This window comes from Lepidochelys kempii, chromosome 6 (assembly GCF_965140265.1).
Source record: "Lepidochelys kempii isolate rLepKem1 chromosome 6, rLepKem1.hap2, whole genome shotgun sequence".
Taxonomy (NCBI): domain Eukaryota; kingdom Metazoa; phylum Chordata; order Testudines; family Cheloniidae; genus Lepidochelys; species Lepidochelys kempii.
In genome coordinates, this window is record NC_133261.1 from 43401719 (window position 1) to 43421684 (window position 19966).

Here is a 19966-nt window from a genome sequence, read left to right on the forward strand (position 1 = left end):
TTGAAGCAAAAGTTTTTAAAAAATCTTACTAATGTGAAAGAGATTATGAATTTTAATAAACTAAATATTTCAAGTGAATATGCAGGAGAAAGGCAACCTTTCAATGTTACCTTTCAGTCTTCTGCATAAAACTGTGACCAATTTAGGGGAAAGGTAAGCCTAGCAAATTAAAATCAATAAAAAGGGGAGGCACTTCTCTGGTTTGCGTTTTGGACTAACTGAGGGCAGAGCTATTAATGCAGATTAGCACCCACTTTTGCCTAACCCAACAAAGCAGACAAATTGCAGTGACCTCGCAAGACAGAGGTCTGAATGTTTTATAATAATAAATCAGTCCCTTAGTATACACATTTCCTGTTTCATAAATCAGGGATTAAATTATATGGTCTCACAGTTTTGATTCATTTGACATCTGTCTATAAGTACACTGGACTGCTGCAGTTTTGGCTGGTGATGTCACATATAGGTAAGCCAGGGACACCAATGAATTTCTTGTCCTCAAAAATCCTAGCTTCATTCCTGCTTACAATAATATTCAAAAAGAACAATAAGTACCCAATATAACAGTTAAGCGACACAGCGTCAAACTCACAGACAGAGCTGAGCATGCAGATGAAGCACAGCAAATTTACGGGGCTCTTCATTTTGCCATAAGGATGAAGAAGCGGTTATTCACCTGTGCACTTTTGCAGACTTTTGCCACAGACAATGGTAGTGTTCTGAGTAAAGAAAGAGAGAATATTGTGAAATTTGGGGAAAAAGACAATCAAATTTGCCAAAATTATTTGAGTTCTCAAAATTAAGCATCTTGTTGCTCAGCAAATTTTTGAGAAACTCAGCAAAACCTTTTGTTTTTGCTTTCTCTGCCCCACAAATTAAAAAAAACAGCTGTCCAACTGGATGCAACCTACATTGAATTTGAAGGGAGGAACCCACATTTCAGGGGAGAATAGTGTAGAGGAGGCCAGGAGACCAGTGTATGTGTACATGGTTAGAATTCTACCTGCAGTTACAGCATCTCTGTAAGCAGTTCCTTTAATAAAGAGCGAGTTTAGTTTTAGAAACATGGAGTCTCCTCCTGCTACTACCCTGGACCCAGTACAGGAAATACAGCTCATGTCACAGAGCATAGCTTCTATGCCACCCAGGGATTCCCCCAGCATAAGGAAAAACCCCAGATAGGTGGTGAAGCTGATTTTTACTGCCACTGCTGGAAGAATCCGAGAGTTTTTAAGTTGTCACTTGTTTAAAAAAAAACAACAACAACAAAACCCATCTCTAAGTTGTAGCACCATATCATTAAAGATCACTAAAGCTTTTCTTGACTGTTTCTGTCTCTTCTTTTTATGTCTGCCTTTTTCTTGCTAACAGTAAAGTCTGATGTTAATGGAAAAACCATTAAAAAAAACCCCTATTATCCTATGAAGAAAAAGTGAGTGCACTCAAGTGTAAAAGGAAGACTTATCGATCAATTTTCAGCTAAACTTTGCTTGTCTGACACTTCGCAGTAGAGGAATGTCTTTTTATTGCATGACCAGGTAGTTCAGATTTCCGGTCATTCTTAGTAAAGACCCTTTTTATAACATTGATAAAATTTTATCACAGAGCTATGAAAACAAAATTAGATTTCATAACTCACATCAGACCTTAAAAGAACTGCTTCTATAAATTTTTAAAACATCATATTTAATATACCTATTCTGAAAAAAATATATTTTAATTTGATTGCAAGTTTTACTGAAATTCTCTTTTATTTTTTCCCAGAAGGGAGGAATTGCTTTGGCTGTCAGTAAACAAATGACTCCAGAAGAACGGTGAAAAAATGTCGTCAGCAAATTATCTTTATTTATTTCAAGTTGACTGCAATCTACTGGCGTACTCTTCTGAACCATTAATCTGGTGTGACATAAAATGCATTTAAAAAATGCTGCATTCTGACGGCTGATCGCCTGTATACAATGCACAGAGCTTGGGAAATCAGTGACAGTGCTTGTGCATGCATGTGCAGTAACTGCTTTCCAAAAGTGCATGGCCATGTGTGCTCCATATCTAAGGAATTAATTAAGTATTGTGGCTGTTGGCTATGTAAATTCCATAACTTTCAGAATTAGTCCACAGTATTGAGGGACTGGATAATTAAAATGAATTTTCAGAATCTATTCTTGCAAAGGCTGTCTGCAGTGATTTTGTGTTTGAAGGGAATAGTTGCAGGGATCTATTCTAAAATACATATATGTAATTTGGAGAACAATCCTCAGTAAGAAAAATAGCTTTAGCATATGAATATAGGTGAAGTAATTCACATTGAATTGATTAAGAATCATAATTAAACTTGTTTCTAAAGATATCTGTTTTTGTAATGTTCTAAAGTCCACTTTTTTATCAGGAATGATCTAAAAATAAACTGTGTTCTGCAGCTTCTGCACTGGTTCCTTGCAGAAATGAACAGCAGCAGAAAAAAGTGGCAGGCAAAACATTTCACACATCATAATCTTCACAGGTATCCCAAGTTCTTTGAAAGTGCTACTCCATGAGCTATACAATCATATTTGCTTGTTGTGCTTCTGCAGACAAGTTACCACCATTTTTAATGCCTAAAAGACTGTCACTATTTTGGGAAGAAAATCTTTATTAGGTGGAAAAGAGCCTAATGTTGAACATACACACACAAAAAGCCTTCACCTGAAGCAGACACATAGTACACTAAAGAGAAAATTAATTACAGAGCAAACCAGTGGAAAATTGTTCTTACCAAAAGAAAGAAGCTTAATTAAGAGCCTACTCCAACACTTACTGAAGTTAATGGTAGCCTTTCCATTGACTTCAGAGGATATTGCATAAGAGCCTAAGTTAATATGCCTTGCTATTGTAAAGTCATTTATTGTAGCTTTACGCTATCTCTTTCACCAAAGCTAACAACCTACTGCTTTGGCCTTTTGGAGGGAGCATGGCAGGGGGTCTAACTATGAGATAGGTGGAGACAAAGGGCTTGGCTACACTTGCAAGTTAGAGCGCATTAAAGCAGCTCTGGGAGCCCTAGCTCACTATCCGTCCACGCTGGCAAGGCACGTAGAGCACTCTGACTTCACAGCTAGAGCGCTCCTAGTACTCCACCTCAGCAAGAAGATTAACACTTCTTGCATCTTGGCTGAAACGCCCGGGTGTCAGTGTGAATGAGGTGTTGCATTACTGTGCTCTGATCAGCCTCCAGAAACATCCTGTAATCCCCTTAAATCAAATGGCCACTCTTCTCATTGTTTTGAACTTGCTGTAGGAATGCGGATATGCCCTTTGGAAGCTCCGTTTCTGACAGCCGGCATGCTTATCTGCTCCGAGACAAAGCAACCATTACTGTGGAATGCTGTGTGAGAGAGAGAGAGGCGGGGGGGACAGGGGGGTCTGCTGCTATCTGAACTTACAAGATAGCATGCTGACATGCTCTCAGCCCCCCAAAAACCCACTCTCTCTCCCCCCACATACACACAACACACTCCCTGTCACACTCCACCCCACCCATTTGAAAAGCACATTGCAGCCACTTGTATGCTGGGATAGCTACCACAATGCACTGCTCTCTGTGGCCACTGCAAGAGCTGCTAATGTAGCCATGCCAGTGTGCTTGTAGCTGTCAGTGTGGACAGACTGCAGCGCTTTCCCTACTGCGCTCTATGAAGGCTGGTGTAACTCAAAGTGCGCTACATCTGCAAGTGTAGCCATGCCCTAAGACAGATTTGCTGGTCAGAATAAGAGTCACAAGATAGCAGTAACTAAACATAGGCAGACACTTACCTTAGATGGCTAGATCTTGTCCAGTGATGATCATAGGTCAGGCTTGATAAAAATGGGTCAGTTTGCTGGATAGTTCTGTCTGATCAAATGTAATTTCTACTACTTTTGTACTATTTAACAGATGACATTGTTGCTAACATTCACTGAGACAGCTTTATGAGGCTCAGTGGTACTCTGTTTGCTCTTATTTAAACATGTTATTGTCTTATACTAATTTAGCCAAAGATTAAAGTTAATCAGTAAAGATTTCAGTGTATTCTTGCTTAGACAGTTACAAAATAAAATTCAGTAGTCTTATAAGAAATTATCCATCATCATAATTTCTAATTACAGATCTAAGGGCAGATCTTCACCTGATGTAACTTGTTAAAGCTCCAGTGAAGTCACCTATACTATTACTGTAAACCTTGTCATAAAATCAAATATATTTAAATCAGATTTTTAATCACTTTGGTTGGCTGTTTCCCGGGATTAGGTTTCTCTCTTTCTTCCAGGTATTCAAGGTTCTTTTTCTCAGGTTCCTCTTCAGACTTCTCTGTCTTCTCTCCAGATCATCTCTGCTGCTAAATGACAGGTTTCAGAGTAGCAGCCGTGTTAGTCTGTATTCGCAAAAAGAAAAGGAGTACTAGTGGCACCTTAGAGACTAACAAATTTATTTGAGGATAAGCTTGAAGTGAGCTGTAGCTCACGAAAACTTATGCTCAAATAAATTGGTTAGTCTCTAAGGTGCCACTAGTACTCCTTTTCTTTCTGCTGTTAAAGCATCTCTTTTAAGGCCAATATTCACACCCTATGTTTTCTTCCAAGACCCTTCTGCCTCTACCAACCTTCTGCTGGTCACACTAATTTTCTTCCCAGAATTGCAGCTTGTCACATTTCTATGCCAAAGCCACATTTTCAAAACTAGGTGAAACCTGGAGCTGTACATGGGTTTCTCTGCCAAAAAAGAGTGGAATTTCACAGGTACTTTTGAGAATAAAATTTAGCCAAGTGTGTGGTGTTCTGACTGGTTATGATGGTGCCAATGGTTTACTATTATAATTTTTGGAAAGTATTCAGGCTATTATGTAAGATATCTGTGTTCACATAGAGAATCATCAAGAGATGCAACTCTAGGGTTAAACTTCTAACCTACATAGTTCATGTTCTTATTCAAAGGTATATTTGAAATTTGTTCTCCAACAGATTTAATTATGAGCTAAATTCTGCTGGTTAGGCACAGCCTGTTCCAGGCTTCTTCCCAGAATTCCCAGTTGCCCTAGGGGAAGGGAATTGTTAGATCCCTTTGAGCTGTGCAGCATATTCTTTCCCTTCTTGTGTGTGGCTGACCAGCATTATTGGCTGGCATGTTGTGGGGCAGAGCATGGCCATACCAACTCCCCATCACTAGTTGCTCCAAGCAACATAAGTGAACAACTTGAGAACAGCTCGTGATTCTGGATTACCTTTATCCGGGTAATGCAATGTAGGTGAGTCCTTATTTTTCACCCCACTGCATGCCCATGTAAGCATGACCATGATCCAGCTTCATATTTGAAGGATAGCATATGTAAAGGTAAGAACTAGCATTAGAGTTAGGCCAAAACTGGAACTTCAAATCCAAATCCCTTCGAAGTCTTGGTGATCAAATTCATCCCTTCATCTTTGATTCCAGTTAGGAGCCCATTTTCCAGTTTAGATTTTATCAGAATCCTGCAAAAATAGCTACATTTTTCTTTCTTCCTCAGGCTGATTCTGTGATATTTCCACCACCTAAGTCATGAGAGGACAGTGTTGAAGGTTTTGGCAACATTGTAAATCCTAGCCTTGAACCCAAATCTTGAACTATACCATGAGTGAAATCCTGGCTCCACTGAAATCAATGGGACTTTTGTCATTGACAAAGGAGCCAGGATTTTGACCCATATACCTAATCCAGATTCCAACTCAAACACTTCCTGCACACATCTCTGATTAGGATAATTAAACAGACAGACATGTAATTGTTTCAGGAGTCTAGGTGCTGCAGTGGGATAGTGTATTAGCTTTTCATCTCTGGAGAACAGAGTTCAAAATCTATTAAAGGTTGCAAACAAAAATGAATTGGGTTACATAGTTTGGCAAAATTACATGAGTAGCAGGCTCTACTTAAAAGAACTCTGGGAGTGGAAAAAAGACAAGGTGCTTCGGCAAAGCTGTGGCAAAGTTTAAACAGTAATTGCCAACCCCATCCTAAATTCTGGTTAATATCAGTTGTCACTTTCATAAGTATTAAATTAATTTTTAAAGCAAATTCTTCTGTATGTTTCCTCCATGAAAACAATGTGGGTTTTGATTCTGCCACACTTACCCTGAGTGGCAGAATTGAAACCTACTCACCATCTTGGTTGTTATAAACTGATTTTGAAAACAGACTTGTACTGCAATAGAGGAAGAATAGCCTCATTGCTTCCTTATAAGACATTTTTAGTGCATTCTGGTTGAGTAATTTTTAGGATAGGTCTGATATAGCTTTCCTGAGTATGTAAAAGCTTTGGCTAAAGACTATAGCTCTTCTGATTTTGTTATTTAGTGTGATCTAAACAGACGTAAGTCAATAGGTAAGAAATGTCATGTTTTCATTAAAATTGTTTGATCTCATTAGTTTAGATTATGGTTAAAATATAGAGGATATACTAGTAAAATCAATCAAAGGGGAACAAATAAGAAGTGCTTGTAAAGTCACTTGGATTCCTAACATGCTAGATCTCATAATTAGAGGTAGTTACAGAGAAATAATTTCCTACAGAAAAATGCTAAAACCAGGCTCACAGTGTTCTATGGTGCAGAGGGCAGCAAGTGGACACTGAGCTAGATTCTGACTTTTCTCATACACCAGTGAAACCTCATTAAAGTTCATGGAGTTACTCTAGTGTAACTGCGCAGAATCTGGCCCAGAATCTGCGCAGAAACTGGTTTTTAATTTGTTTGGTTTTAAACCTTTACTGAAAGAGGATGGTTCTAATACAAAGACTCTCCACAATGAAATATAATCTTGATTACCCAAAGGACTAGTGAATATGATAGGCAAAATATTTCCTGAAGTGTTTTCCTTTTGCAAAACCTCCAAGCTTAAAATCAGCCAATATATTTTCTATAAAGGATGAGCGGGAATATGACTTTGGATTTGGATTTATTTATATACTTCTCCTTCCAAAATTTTCCCAGTTCCTCATTTGTATTCATTACAAGATTTTGCTTATAAGTATCCTCTGATGTACGAGCGATAGTTCTATAGAAGATAGAGGAATTAAAAATGCATTTCAGTTTGGACCCTAAATGAGATGTTGGGAAAATATTTAGATCCAAAACCTGCCCTAAAATGTTGGCACAATGAAAACCCACTGAAATCATTGGGAGTCTCATATGCATAACCAAGAGCATAATTTGACCCTTAATTTAAAAAAATATTTTCTAATTTATTCACATCACTTAACTGAAAGTAATTAAGGCCCAAATTCAGGACACCATTCCTACTAAGGAAAAAACATAAGTACATACTTCAACATGATTTAAGACAAGTTAAGCAGGTGCTTATATGCTTTCTTGAACCAGAGTCTAAACACTCAATTCTTTGTGTTAATTGATCACTTACATTTTTATACTTTTTATTTTATAAACCATACATATTGTAGTATGATAAACCATACATAGTATTTGCTCCTTGATGAATGAAAGATATTGAAATACATCATTTGACCCTTATTCACACAAATAGTTCTTACTTACGTGTACAGTTACATCGAAATCCATAAGATATTAGAGGAAAAGGCCCTTCTCATGTGAGCAAGATATTTCAGGGCTGGGTCCAATACTATTAATGAATGAATGACTATTGTATTGGGGTGATATTTTTGATACCTTACAATGTATGTTTTGTGTAGCTCTGTAGAATCCCTTCTATATTTATTGCAAAATCTAAAAATAGATCTGTATTTGCAGTATTTCTTTGTTTTTGCAAATATTGTATAGGATAGATTATTTTAATTCAACTTTCAAGTGTAATAATTTTGTTACCAAATTGAATTCTGTGTTTTTGTTATATCTTGATTACATGATTATCATCAGTGATTAAATCTGTCATGAATGTAGCAGTTATTTCAGTTGTGTTGTTGGTAGTTTGTATCGTTTATGTATTTAAACATATCTGATGTTCCTTTTGAGATGGAGTGTTGGAAGGCTTAATTAATTGGTAAAGCACTTTGAGATCCTCAGATGAGAAAGAGCTGTGTAAGAATCCAATCTGACTCTCACTGATTTCAGTGGAAGTTGGATCATGTCCTAAATGCAAATTATACAATATTTATGAAATGAAAGTAAGGCAAAGTGGCAGATTGAGCAAAAGGACTAATATCTGGAACCTTAGGCCCATTCAACAGTAAAATCAGTTTAGTAATGTCAGCCTAGGGCAGGGGTGGGAAAACTATGGCCCGGAGGCTGCATCCAGTCCTTCAGACATTTTAATCTGGCCCTCAAGCTCGCGCCAGGGAGCAGGGTCGGGGGCTTGCCCTGCTCCGCACGTGCTGTGGCTCCGTGCAGCTCCTGGGAGCAATGGCATGTCCCCCCTCTGGCTCCTACATGTAGGGGCATCCAGGGGGCTCCACATGCTGCCACCGCCCCAAGTACTGCCTCTGCAGCTCCCATTGGCCAGGAACCACAGCCAATGGAAGCTGTGGGGGCGGTGCCTGCAGACAGGGCAGCGTGCAGAGCTGCCTGGCCACACCTCTATGGAGGGGAGCAGAGGGGGGACATACTGCTGCTTCCGGGAGCTGCTTAAGGTAAGTGCCACCTGGAACCTGCACTCCTGACCCTCTCCCACACCCCAGCTTCCTGCCCCAGCTCTGATCCCTCTGAACCCCTCGGTCCCAGCCCAGAGCACCCTCCAGCACCCCCAACCCCTCATCCCCAGCCCCACCCCAGAGCCCGTACCCGCCCTGCTCCCCCAAATCCCTGCCCCAACCTGGAGCCCCCTCCCACACCCTGAACTCCTCATTTCTGGCCCCATCCCAGAGCCCGCACCCCCAGCCGGAGCCCTCACCCCCTCCCTCACCCAACGCCCAATTTCATGAGCATTCGTAGCCCACCATACAATTTCCATACCCAGATTCGGCCCTCGGGCCAAAAAGTTTGCCCAACCCTGGCCTAAAGCATGATCATGAAGTTTTTTTGTAACATAAACTATCTCAATTGCCTTCCATGATACAGGCCCTGACACAGGAAAACATTCTTTTACAGGAAAGCATTTAAATATGTGTTTACGTTCAATTGAGCCAATGAGGTGTAAGCACATGCTTGAAGTTGAACGTACGCCTAAGTGCTTTCCTTAATAAGGATGGACTTAATCATGTGTTTGTGCTTTTCTGACCAGGTCCTTGCACCCCAATCCCACAAAGATGTATGTATCTAATTAAATTTACATACAATGGACCTGATCCAATGCCCATTGAAGTCAATGGATGTTGATCCACCTGCTTTAGTAAGCTTTGGATCAAGTCCTATGAGTAGTCTCACTGAAGTCAACTCAGTGTGTAAAGTTAAGCACATGCATAAGTATTTGCAGGACTGAGGCCTTAGTTTGTAAACTGGGTCATGAGTGAAATGAATTTGACAGTCACCCTACTTCCCAACTAATATTTGTGCACATCTCAAAGGCCCACATATACACTAATTTGGCATGATTGGCAGCTCCTGCTGGGAAAGCAGAAGTACTAAAATAAAGGGGGCATTATAGTTCAGAAAAGAGCGTTTGGGCAGAAATATTTGGGGGATCTCCTACAGGATCTGCTCACACTGTATTTGGCCTCAGTCCACCCATTTTGTGAGCACTACAATTCACTCAAAACATTAAATGGAAAAAAGTCCCATTAGAAGAAAAAAGAGGGTGCGAGGCTTGGCTTCCTGGGCCTCTTCCTTCTCCTACTTAAAGCATAAAAGCGTCACTCACCAGGTTCACAAATAGCTTGAACCTGCTCTGATAATTCCACCTACTCTGATTTAGTCTCTGATTCTGCAGCTGTCTTCCACAAGGAAGTGTGAAATTCTCAACATAATGGGACATATTGTTTAATACATCTAAAAGGAACACTTAGAAGTTCTTCATTTTATTCTGTCTGGTACAATAGTATTTAATCTTGCGCTGTAGATGAAAACTTGCTTCAGATCAGAACTGTGACTCAATTTGTCAGGAGAGAAAATGAGAGCAAGCTCTTGGTTACAGACCTGATTCCCAGAGGTTGGCAATTTGCACTAATTCCTTGTGAAACCTTTGTTTCTGTAGATGGAGACATTAGTTACAGTGGTGTCTGAAGCCAGGTGGAATAGCTTCTTTAACTCACTTTGGATCCAAGCCTGAGAGACGCTGTAGACTGAAAGTTCTCAGCATCTTGCAGGATTGGGCCCTGAATAAGGCCAAGATGGAAGAAATTGGTGGGACATAAGCTGCTTTTACTTTTATCGTAATACTTTTTAGGTAAGATTCCCTCTTTGTACTGATTTGAGAATTACTGCTGTAATTACAAAGATGGGAAATGTACTTCTACATTCCTTAAATTTATCAAATCAAGGAGGAAGGAAGTAAAATACACGCATAGTACATATAAATATTTTAACATATGGTGTCAGTGAACAGCCTTTGTTTCTCTAATGTTTTGTTTCTACATCAACACACACACACAATGCCAAGAACACTTAGAGCCCCAGAGTTCAATTCTGTGACACCAGTCTTTCTTTGAGTCCTTTAGATACAGAATAATGATCATTATGGATTTTTCCTCTACGCAGAGATCTGAAAGTCACCATGGAAAACACACAAGAATAGCCTATGATGTTGGTACAGAGAAATGTGACTTCTAAGTCAAGAAAGAAAGCATTCTTGTGAGATAGTGTGAATCTTATTTCACTGGCATGCAGTGAATATTGAAGCTCAGCCATGCCCTGCCTCAACCCCTCAGAAGGCTATTGTGGCATTTAAATGACCCGTCACACTTAATTGTCAATTTTAATTTTTGTTATTTGTATTTATTATTATTGTAATACCTAAAGGCCCCAGCTGAGATATGAGGGCCCCATTTTGCTGGCCAGTACAATATATTTCACTGAAAGACATCAGTGTCTCCCACTATTTGAAATCATAAGAACAGCCATACTGGGTCAGACCAATTGTCCATCTAGCCCAGTATCCTATCTTCTGGTAGTGGACAATGCCAGATGCTTCAGAGGGAATGAACAGAACAGGCAATCATTGAGTGATACATCCCTGTCGTCCAGTCCCAGCTTCTGGCAATCAGAGGTCATGGTCACCCAGAGGATGGGGTTGCATCCCTGACCATCTTGGCTAACTTATCTAATTCTTTTTTTAACCCCATTATAGTTTGGCCTTCACAAAATCCCCTGGCAATGAGTTCCACAGGTTAACTGTGCATTGTGTGAAGAAGTACTTCCTTCAGTTTGTTTTAAACCTGCTGCCCATTAATTTCATCAGGTGACCCCTGGTTCAGTCAGGGAATCAAATACATACACTAGTGCTATGAGGTTGTTTATCAAATTCTCACTTCTCTCCAACACTTTTTTTTAAAATCCTCTTACTATTTGTATTTTGAACCATTTGTCTGTTTTAGGGCTTGGTCCTGTAAATGCTGCCATGCAACTCCCATTGAAGTCACTGGGATTTCCACACACAGAGGGTTTGCAGGAATAAGTCCTTTATCTGAGTAATGATGTTTTTGAGTATTTTTATAATATTTTTATTGTACTATATCTTATTTTTATTGATGATCTACAATGTCCTGAGCACTTAAATAAGTGGGTAGAGGAGGGAATGTTTATACACGAAATTATTATTTATTTATTGGATCCCCAACTCCCCAGATTAGAAGTCAGTTGAGTTATTTTCCAAACTGATCCGCACAAAATCATTAGCTAGAGTTTACAGTAGTAGAGATGTGTACTAATCAAAATGTGTACTTTAATCACTTCTCCTTTTTGTTCAGCCCATTATTCCCAGTTATACCAACTAATGTGTAGGGAGAGTGAAAACCAGAGCCTGGAAAAAGAAAGAAAAAATTATAATGAAGATATAATTACAGCACTCTATTGTATATATCCACTACTGCTAACTTAGCTAGTTAGGGTTTATTCTACCCTAATATATAGCACAGACTTCCCTTTAGCTCGGAAAACACATTTTGCTTTGTGTAACAGAATCCCCTTAAAAACTGGAAGATTAAATTACAAGGGAAGAAGTTAATTAACTTAAGCTAGTTTTGCAAACCCAGAAAGACCATATGAAACACTCAAAAAAACTCATTCCCCCCAGTCAGATTTTGGCTACCCCTTTCACACTCTTATAACCCCACAAAAGGAAATGTTACTCAAAATGTATGCAGGGCAGTTTTGGAGCATCTTTCAGTCTGCAAAGTAAAAACTGCAAACTATACATCTTTCCATGTAAGCTTTGTTTTTCTTTAAAATTAAAAAAAGAAAAATGGAATAATAAAAAGTTATAGAATTGTTGAACCAACACATCCTAGTAAATGCAAAGTTATGACTGACAGTCACTCCTTAATTGATACAAGTGGGCTATTATAGCTTACCCCATATAGTGGTTTGAGTTAACCACTTCACTTTGCTTTCCAATCCTTCGTCTATCCTCCTTGCCAGAAGGATTCAATAATATCCTAAATTGGCCTTGATTTGTTTAAAATGTCAATCGTACCACTAGGTGGAGTCTTAGTTCATGTATGTGCTAAATGACTCACCAGCTGAATTCTGCTACCTTCAATGGTCTTTTGAGTTTAGGTCCTAAACATTATTCAGACCCGAATTCCGACATACTAAAGTAGAGGAGAAAGAGCTGGGCCACTCGACTTAAGACCGAAGCTGGATGAGATCCTTGGAGCTGGACTTCCCCACTTTGGGGCACTGGGAAGGGGAATGGGAGTCCAATGTCACAACCACTCAAAACTTTGGGGTAGGGGCAGGAGTAGGGTGTTGGGAACCGCGGAGGGGCAACGCGGAGAGGTCCTTGGACATAAGGAAGGCAAGGGGGCTTGTTGCCTGCAAATCCCAGCCTACGGGGATGTTTCCTGGGGCACGGAGGGGTCAGGAAGGGAGAGCAGGCTACTGACGGGTAGTTTAGTCTACACATAAGCGCCACTGCACACATTAGTACCGGGAAGCGCCCCCGGCTTAACAGCGGTCGGGCAGCGAGGAAGCTGCAGTTGCAACCCCTGGCCGCCGGGGGCCGCTGTGCCCTGGCAAGGGGCTGCTCGCCGAGGTCACAGCTCCTGGCTGTCAATGCGGGACAGGTGGCTGCAAAGAGGAGCCCGCCCCCTGCCCGCAGCAGCTCCAGCTCCTCTGCCCCCGCCTCCCGCAGGGGGTTCAGGTATGTGGAGGGCCCTGGAGCTGGGGGCGGGGTCCGGGAGAGGGAGGAGCCACTGTGGCTGGAAGTGTGGAGGGAGGGACGTGGGGGCAGCTGCAGGGGTTCCCAGCCTTACTGGGGGTGGGGGAGGGAATTTAACCTACTAGGCGCATATGGAGGGGGGCTCATGGCATTGGGAGGAACTGGGTCCCTGTGGCTTTGCTGGCAGAGTTGTTTTACTGGAGCCGTCTCTGGTGTAACCCCACCGAAGGCAAGCTTTAGCTCAGGTCACATTTTGCTCCACGTCCATTGAGAGCCACCAGGACAATGGCTGTTTCCCCCACTTTATGGGTAGGGCGGTTAGGCCTTTCCCCCCACAAAAAACAACTGTGTGAAAGGGAAGCTGAGACAACTCCTTCCCTGGCACCATCCTCCCTCTCTCCCAGACCTACAACAGCCTGTGCCGGTCTGGCCCTGAACAGTTTAGCTGGCAAAGAGAGAGCCTGGAGCTCTGTTACCTTTCTGGTGGAGCTATGCAGAACAGAGCTGAAATGAAGGCAGGAGCTCCTATGCAGATGGCCTTGGCCTTGGGATCTGCAGCCCACAGGGTCTGTTCCAGGCAGGTGAATCCCATTCCCTGATAGAACAATATGGGGAGAAATCATTCCACATTTTCTGCTGGATGGGCAATCTGGCTCATGGCCAGGAAATATATTTCAGTAGTAGCTGTGTTCTAATTTTATTCCAAATGCAGTGGTTTCCATCTCATTCAGAACTCCCCAGAAAGTGTTCTGCATAACGATTAGTGATTGCTAATGGCCATTCATATTTTTAAGTAGGTTCTTATTTGTCGCCTCTGGCTCACTTTATGGGTACTGAGATTCAAATGTATTGTTGGGACAGGGCAGGACAGGGATATAGGATAAAAATCCAATGCAGAGTTGATGTCTGATTTACAGGCCAAGTAATTTATCTTGGACATCTCATTGCAGAGGTGAGCTTGTGCTGCTGGAATCTGGCAAAGCAGTAACTTGGTTTCTGAGTAAATTTCCTTTTACTCTTTTTAACCCCTTTCCAAATTGGTGATTAAACACATGCAATCACACTTACACACTCGCATTGTTGGTGTGGTTTTCAGCTTTTCCTGATTGAAGAGTTCATGAGCATTACAAGCATCCTAAATTATGTGACTGAGCTGCACACATTTTTGTAAACCCCTACAAATCTTGTGCCGCTTACTGACAGTTGTGCACTTGTAGGGAAAGTAGAATATTGAAATAGAGATTTAGATGTTGATCCCAGGGAAGAGTTTTGACTTTGCCCTCTCCATATTTAGGCAGACTATTCAGCCTTGAAAGTTGTATGAGTTATCAGTTTGTATATCAATAGACTTTCTAACTTCTAACTTGGTAGTTAAATTTTGAAGTCACTGTCAGATCTATATCTTGATTGTCTCAGAAGCATAAACATAGCTTCCCTAGTAGTTCATCTGGACACACAGCTGAAATCTGTTCCTTAGTCTGTGTCCAGTCCAGAGAAGCATGTAATGTACTTGAGAGTTTAACTAGCACCTCTATGTGCTGTAAAAGTGCAGAGTGCATAGTATGCATAGCAGGTAAGTAGGTACTTCAGTGGGTTACTAATAAAGTAAAGATTTTATGGTTTAATACCCATCCTCTTCTGTTTACACCAAACTGACAATATGCATGTTCACATCTCAGTATATGGTTGCTGTACCATCTCTGTGACTTAGATGTGTTTTATATAGGAGATTAATTCCTTTACATATGGTGAAAAATGCAGAAGTTGCATTGTTTAGTGTTTACTCCAAATAATGGATGTGGAGTATAGATTGTGAACATGAGAATTGACCATATTAATGCATCAAACACACATTTTAGAAGAAGCGGCTTCCTTTCGAGTGGCTTGTGCCCTTCCTCCTGACATTGTTTTAGTACTTAAGAAAATAGAACAGGGGAGTTAGCCTCGTGGGAATAACATCAGGGAAGTCAGTGTCTCCTGACATCCTAACATGGGTGAGGTTTCATTCTCTCCCACGTGCCTCCTCCATGGACTAGGACAGTGGTCTTGTTTCTGTTTAAAAATAGGTTTCAGAGTAGCAGCAGTGTTAGTCTGTATTCGCAAAAAGAAAAGGAGTACTTGTGGCACCATAGAGACTAACCAATTTATTTGAGGAGATAATGTCACGGCAAACCTGGTGGCTGAACTTTGTGACTTTGTCCTCACCCACAACTATTTCACATTTGGGGACAATGTACACCTTCAAATCAGCGGCACTGCTATGGGTACTCGCATGGCCCCACAGTATGCCAACATTTTTATGGCTGACTTAGAACAACACTTCCTCAGCTCTCATCCCCTAATGCCCCTACTCTACTTGCGCTATATGGATGACATCTTCATCATCTGGACCCATGGAAAAGAAGCCCTTGAGGAATTCCACCAGGATTTCAACAATTTTCATCCCACCATCAACCTCAGCCTGGACCAGTCCACACAAGAGATCCACTTCCTGGACACTATGGTGCTAATAAGCAACGGTCACATAAGCACCACCCTATACCAGAAACCTACTGACCGATATTCCTACCTACATGCCTCCAGCTTTCACCCAGACCACACCATATGATCCATTGTCTACAGCCAAGCTCTACGATACAACTGCATTTGCTCCAACCCCTCAGACAGAGACAAACACCTACAAGATCTCTATCAAGCATTCTTACAACTACAATACCCACCTGCTGAAGTGAAGAAACAGATTGACAGAGCCAGAAGATTACCCAGAAGTCACCTACTACAGGACAGGCCCAACAAAGAAAATAACAGAACGCCACTAGCCATCACCTTCAGCCCCCAAGTAAAACCTCTCCAACGCATCATCAAGGATCTACAACCTATCCTGAAGGATGACCCATCACTCTCTCAAATCTTGGGAGACAGGCCAGTCCTTGCCTATAGACAGCCCCCCAACCTGAAGCAAATACTCACCAGCAACCACACACCACACCACAGAACCACTAACCCAGGAACCTATCCTTGCAACAAAGCCCATTGCCAACTGTGTCCACATATCTATTCAGGGGACGCCATCATAGGGCCTAATCACATCAGCCACACTATCATTGGCTCGTTCACCTGCACATCTACCAATGTGATAGATGCCATCATGTGCCAGCAATGCCCCTCTGCCATGTACATTGGCCAGACTGGACAGTCTCTACGTAAAAGAATGAATGGACACAAATCAGATGTTAAGAATTATAACATTCATAAACCAGTCAGAGAACACTTCAATCTCTCTGGTCACTCAATCTCTGACCTAAAAGTCGCAATATTACAACAAAAAGACTTCAAAAACAGACTCCAACGAGAGACTGCTGAATTGGAATTAATTTGCAAACTGGATACAATTAACTTAGGCTTGAGACTGGGAGTGGATGAGTCATTACACAAAGTAAAACTATTTCCCCATGTTTATTCTCCCCCACACACACGCACTGTTCCTCAGATGTTCTTGTTAACTGCTGGAAATGGCCCACTTTGATTATAACTACAAAAGGTTTTCTCTCCCCCCGCCACCCCCCCCCCGGCTCTCCTGCTGGTTATAGCTCATGTTAAGCTTGATCACTCTCCTTACAGTGTGTATGGTAACACCCATTTTTTCATGTTCTGTGTGTATATAAATCTCCTCACTGTATTTTCCACTGAATGCATCCAATGAAGTGAGCTGTAGCTCACGAAAGCTTAGGCTGAAATAAATTGGTTAGTCTCTAGGGTGCCATAAGTACTCCTTTCCTTTTTGTTTAAAAATAAGAATTCCAGATGGATAGGGAGGTGGCTTTCTTGTTCTCCATTGCTAGGGTAGCTGGTGAGGGCAGGAGCCTTTTCCAGAACAGTTTTTACTCAGCATCAGGGGGAGAAGAATAGTCTTCAGTGTGATGTGACCCTCTCTTTCTCCTTGCCTGTCAAATACAAAGCTATTAACCAGGGATAAGTGATGTCATCACACTGTATGGCTCCTTTAAAAATAATTCAACCAGGGAAGACATTCCTATTAGGCTCATTGGAATAACATCAGGGGATGAACCTGATGTCCTAGCTCCCCTGCTTTTGTGTGAGGGAAGAGGTTAAAAGTAATCCACTTAAATAGCATGCAGCATTACATTATTTGCAAGCCTCAGTGGTAACCGAATAAAGTTTCTGGTATTTCGTTATTTTTATACAACAGAAATACATTTGGTTTTTTGCTTATTTCTGATACGTATAATGGGTATTCATGTAAATAAAAACCCTGGACCAGATGATGTAAATGAGTATAATTTCACAGACTTTAAAGTAGCTTGCTGATTTAGATCAGCTGAGGATGTGGCCCTGTATGCCTGAAACCCATTTATAACATATTCTAAAGTATGAGGAAGAATGGACTTGTGAGAAGACACAGCACTAGGAGTCAGGTCACCTGGGTTCTATTCCCTACTCTGCCACTGACCTTGAATAAGATGCAGAACGTCTCTCTACTTCATCTGTAAAATGAGGATAATACTTCTCTACTTTACATGTGTGTTGTGAGTCATAAATCGGTATTTAAAGTAGACTAAGATCATTGGATGGAAAGTGCTGTGCAAGTGCTTATTATAAAAGAAAACCCATTTCAAAACTAATTGCCAGATCCTGAGGTGATGTAAATCTGGTGTAGTTTCATTAGTCAATGGAGCTATGCCAATTTAGCTGAGGATCTGGCTGAGGATCTGACACACATTTTTTTGTGAGGTCTTGTATAGTTCAGCCTATGCAAGAATATTGAGGTTTGCGGATTGCAGAGACTGTGAAGGCTGCAGAGGGCCTGAAAATGTTACTTATTAATAGTTTCTATTTATAGAAAGCAAAGAAACCAGTGTTAAATTTTTCAAATGCCCAGTACATTTAAAGCTGAAGTAAATTTAATTCTGCTGGCTCCACATAAGTGAAATAGGTCACCATTTCCACTTTGGAGGTCTTGTTTCTTTGCTTTGATGGCATTGTTCAAAGCTTGAGAATGTAAATATTGTATACTACTTCATTTTACATTGTTTTACATTTACTTTTAAGCAAAAACAACCCCCCCCCCCAAAAAAAAGAATCCCCAATGTGTCTGCAGGCTGCTCAGCACTGTTAAAACAGATTTGAGTTAAATTCAAATGTACTGACTTTGACCGTGTCACAACATGTAAAATTATATTTATTTACTCTGCGATGTGCTGGGTGACCCACTTATTTCTGTCCCACAATCATCCTGAGAGAGTTAATATTAAATGGAGAAGGGGATAAACACAGTCTGTGTCCAAAGATTTCATGGCTCTCCAAGGATTCTGTCCTTGTCAAATGTTCTATAGCTTCTGTACCTGGCTGACCTATTCTTGCTAGACTTGGTTTGGTGGAGGAAATTAGTCTGGCCCATGCCTTGTGTGCCTTCCAAAGAAAAGGCCTTGAGAAGATTTTATTTAATAACCCTCAACCCCCCTCCATAGCGGCTTCAGTACAGCCAGAAGTGGATTTGTGCAGCTGTGAAAGGTATTGTTTGATTTGCAAAAGATAATCCAGCTCAGAGATGGATTAATAATGGTACATCCCTTTAGCCCTAGGAGTGGCAGAGCAGTCTGCAGAGCCAATTCAACACCCCAGATTTGAAACCATGCCAGCCACACTCTATTGATGTGTTTACAATCCTTTGACTCTAGGCTTCTCACGCTTCAACCCACCTCTGGGCAGCTGGTGCTGATTCAAAGCCCTTTTGGTAACACTTTTGCCACAAAGTGCAGATGCCATTCAGTGATGTGTTGAATGTAGCCAGGTGCATAATGCAACATGAGAATTCTCTGATGCAGGATCTCTCTCCACTGCTTTCCTTTGTCCTTTTATAATTGATCAGGGTCTTTTAACCTCTGTGTCCAACAAAGGATGCCTGACAGTGGAGAAATGAAGATCATGTGAGTTACAGAAACTCTGGCTGTTATCAACGCAGAGTGCAGTTGAGGAACCCTATAAATATTATAGTAAGAGTGCAATCCTGACAGTTGCAGAGTGTCCTCAGGGGTCCTTAAGCTAGTGGAAGATGAAGTCATGCAGCACCCAACACAGTACAGCAGTGAGACATAAGTTTGCTATGGGCAGTGTGCCACACCCCTACCTTTTTCCAGGAACACAGATTGCTCTGAGACCTTGCTTGTAAACACCACCATGTAGTTTATTTACAGTGTTTTAATCCCTCTGCCAATACATATCAGTGTCTCTGTGATATTGTATTTGAACTTTTTAATCTCTTCTCTAAGAGGGGGTGGAGTAAGGTGTGTCCACTCAGAGAACTCCCTTTGTGAAGCTCCCTGAATCCTTTCTCTTCCTCCCCAGCATTCTTTCCTGGTTCCTTTTGTACATGTGCTCGACCCTCAGCACTCTGTCACAGTGACATTAAGTGATAAACAACCATAAACAAGGGAATCCAGTAGAAATCAAGATACATGTTCTGCTCTGAGCAATAAGGCCAAAGAGCATAACCCAAGGCAAATGGTCCTCCAAGAGATTCTATTTTGGCCCCTTTTACATGAAGAAATTATAAGAAATGAGTCTATTTTTTTCTGCTCCTAGGGTGTACGTAAACATGTCCGCTTAGCTTGATTCTGAATTTTAGGCTCTTGCAGCCATCCTGGCTATATTTTACCCCTCTTTGTTGTTCCTAGCCTCTCTCCCAACTTATTTTGATACTTCATTAAGGCTGTTTTGTCTACTTTTCTATCCTTGCAC

General features: G+C 41.1%; 1 protein-coding gene across 5 annotated transcripts in view; it reads left to right on the forward strand.

The window, feature by feature from the left end:
* Positions 1-4406, forward strand: part of DCDC1 (doublecortin domain containing 1) — a 420020-nt gene extending 415614 nt beyond the window's left edge. For 4 of the 5 annotated variants that reach the window (XM_073347762.1, XM_073347765.1, XM_073347767.1 and 1 more), the window contains one exon: positions 1765-4406. Coding sequence is in view for 1 of the 5 variants with exons in the window: in XM_073347765.1 (XP_073203866.1) it covers positions 1765-1818 (54 nt within the window). In the remaining 4 variants the exon portion in view is untranslated. The remainder of the gene's footprint in view (positions 1-1764) is intronic. The other variant, XM_073347764.1, reaches the window with a different exon arrangement.
* Positions 4407-19966: the final 15560 nt, after the last annotated feature.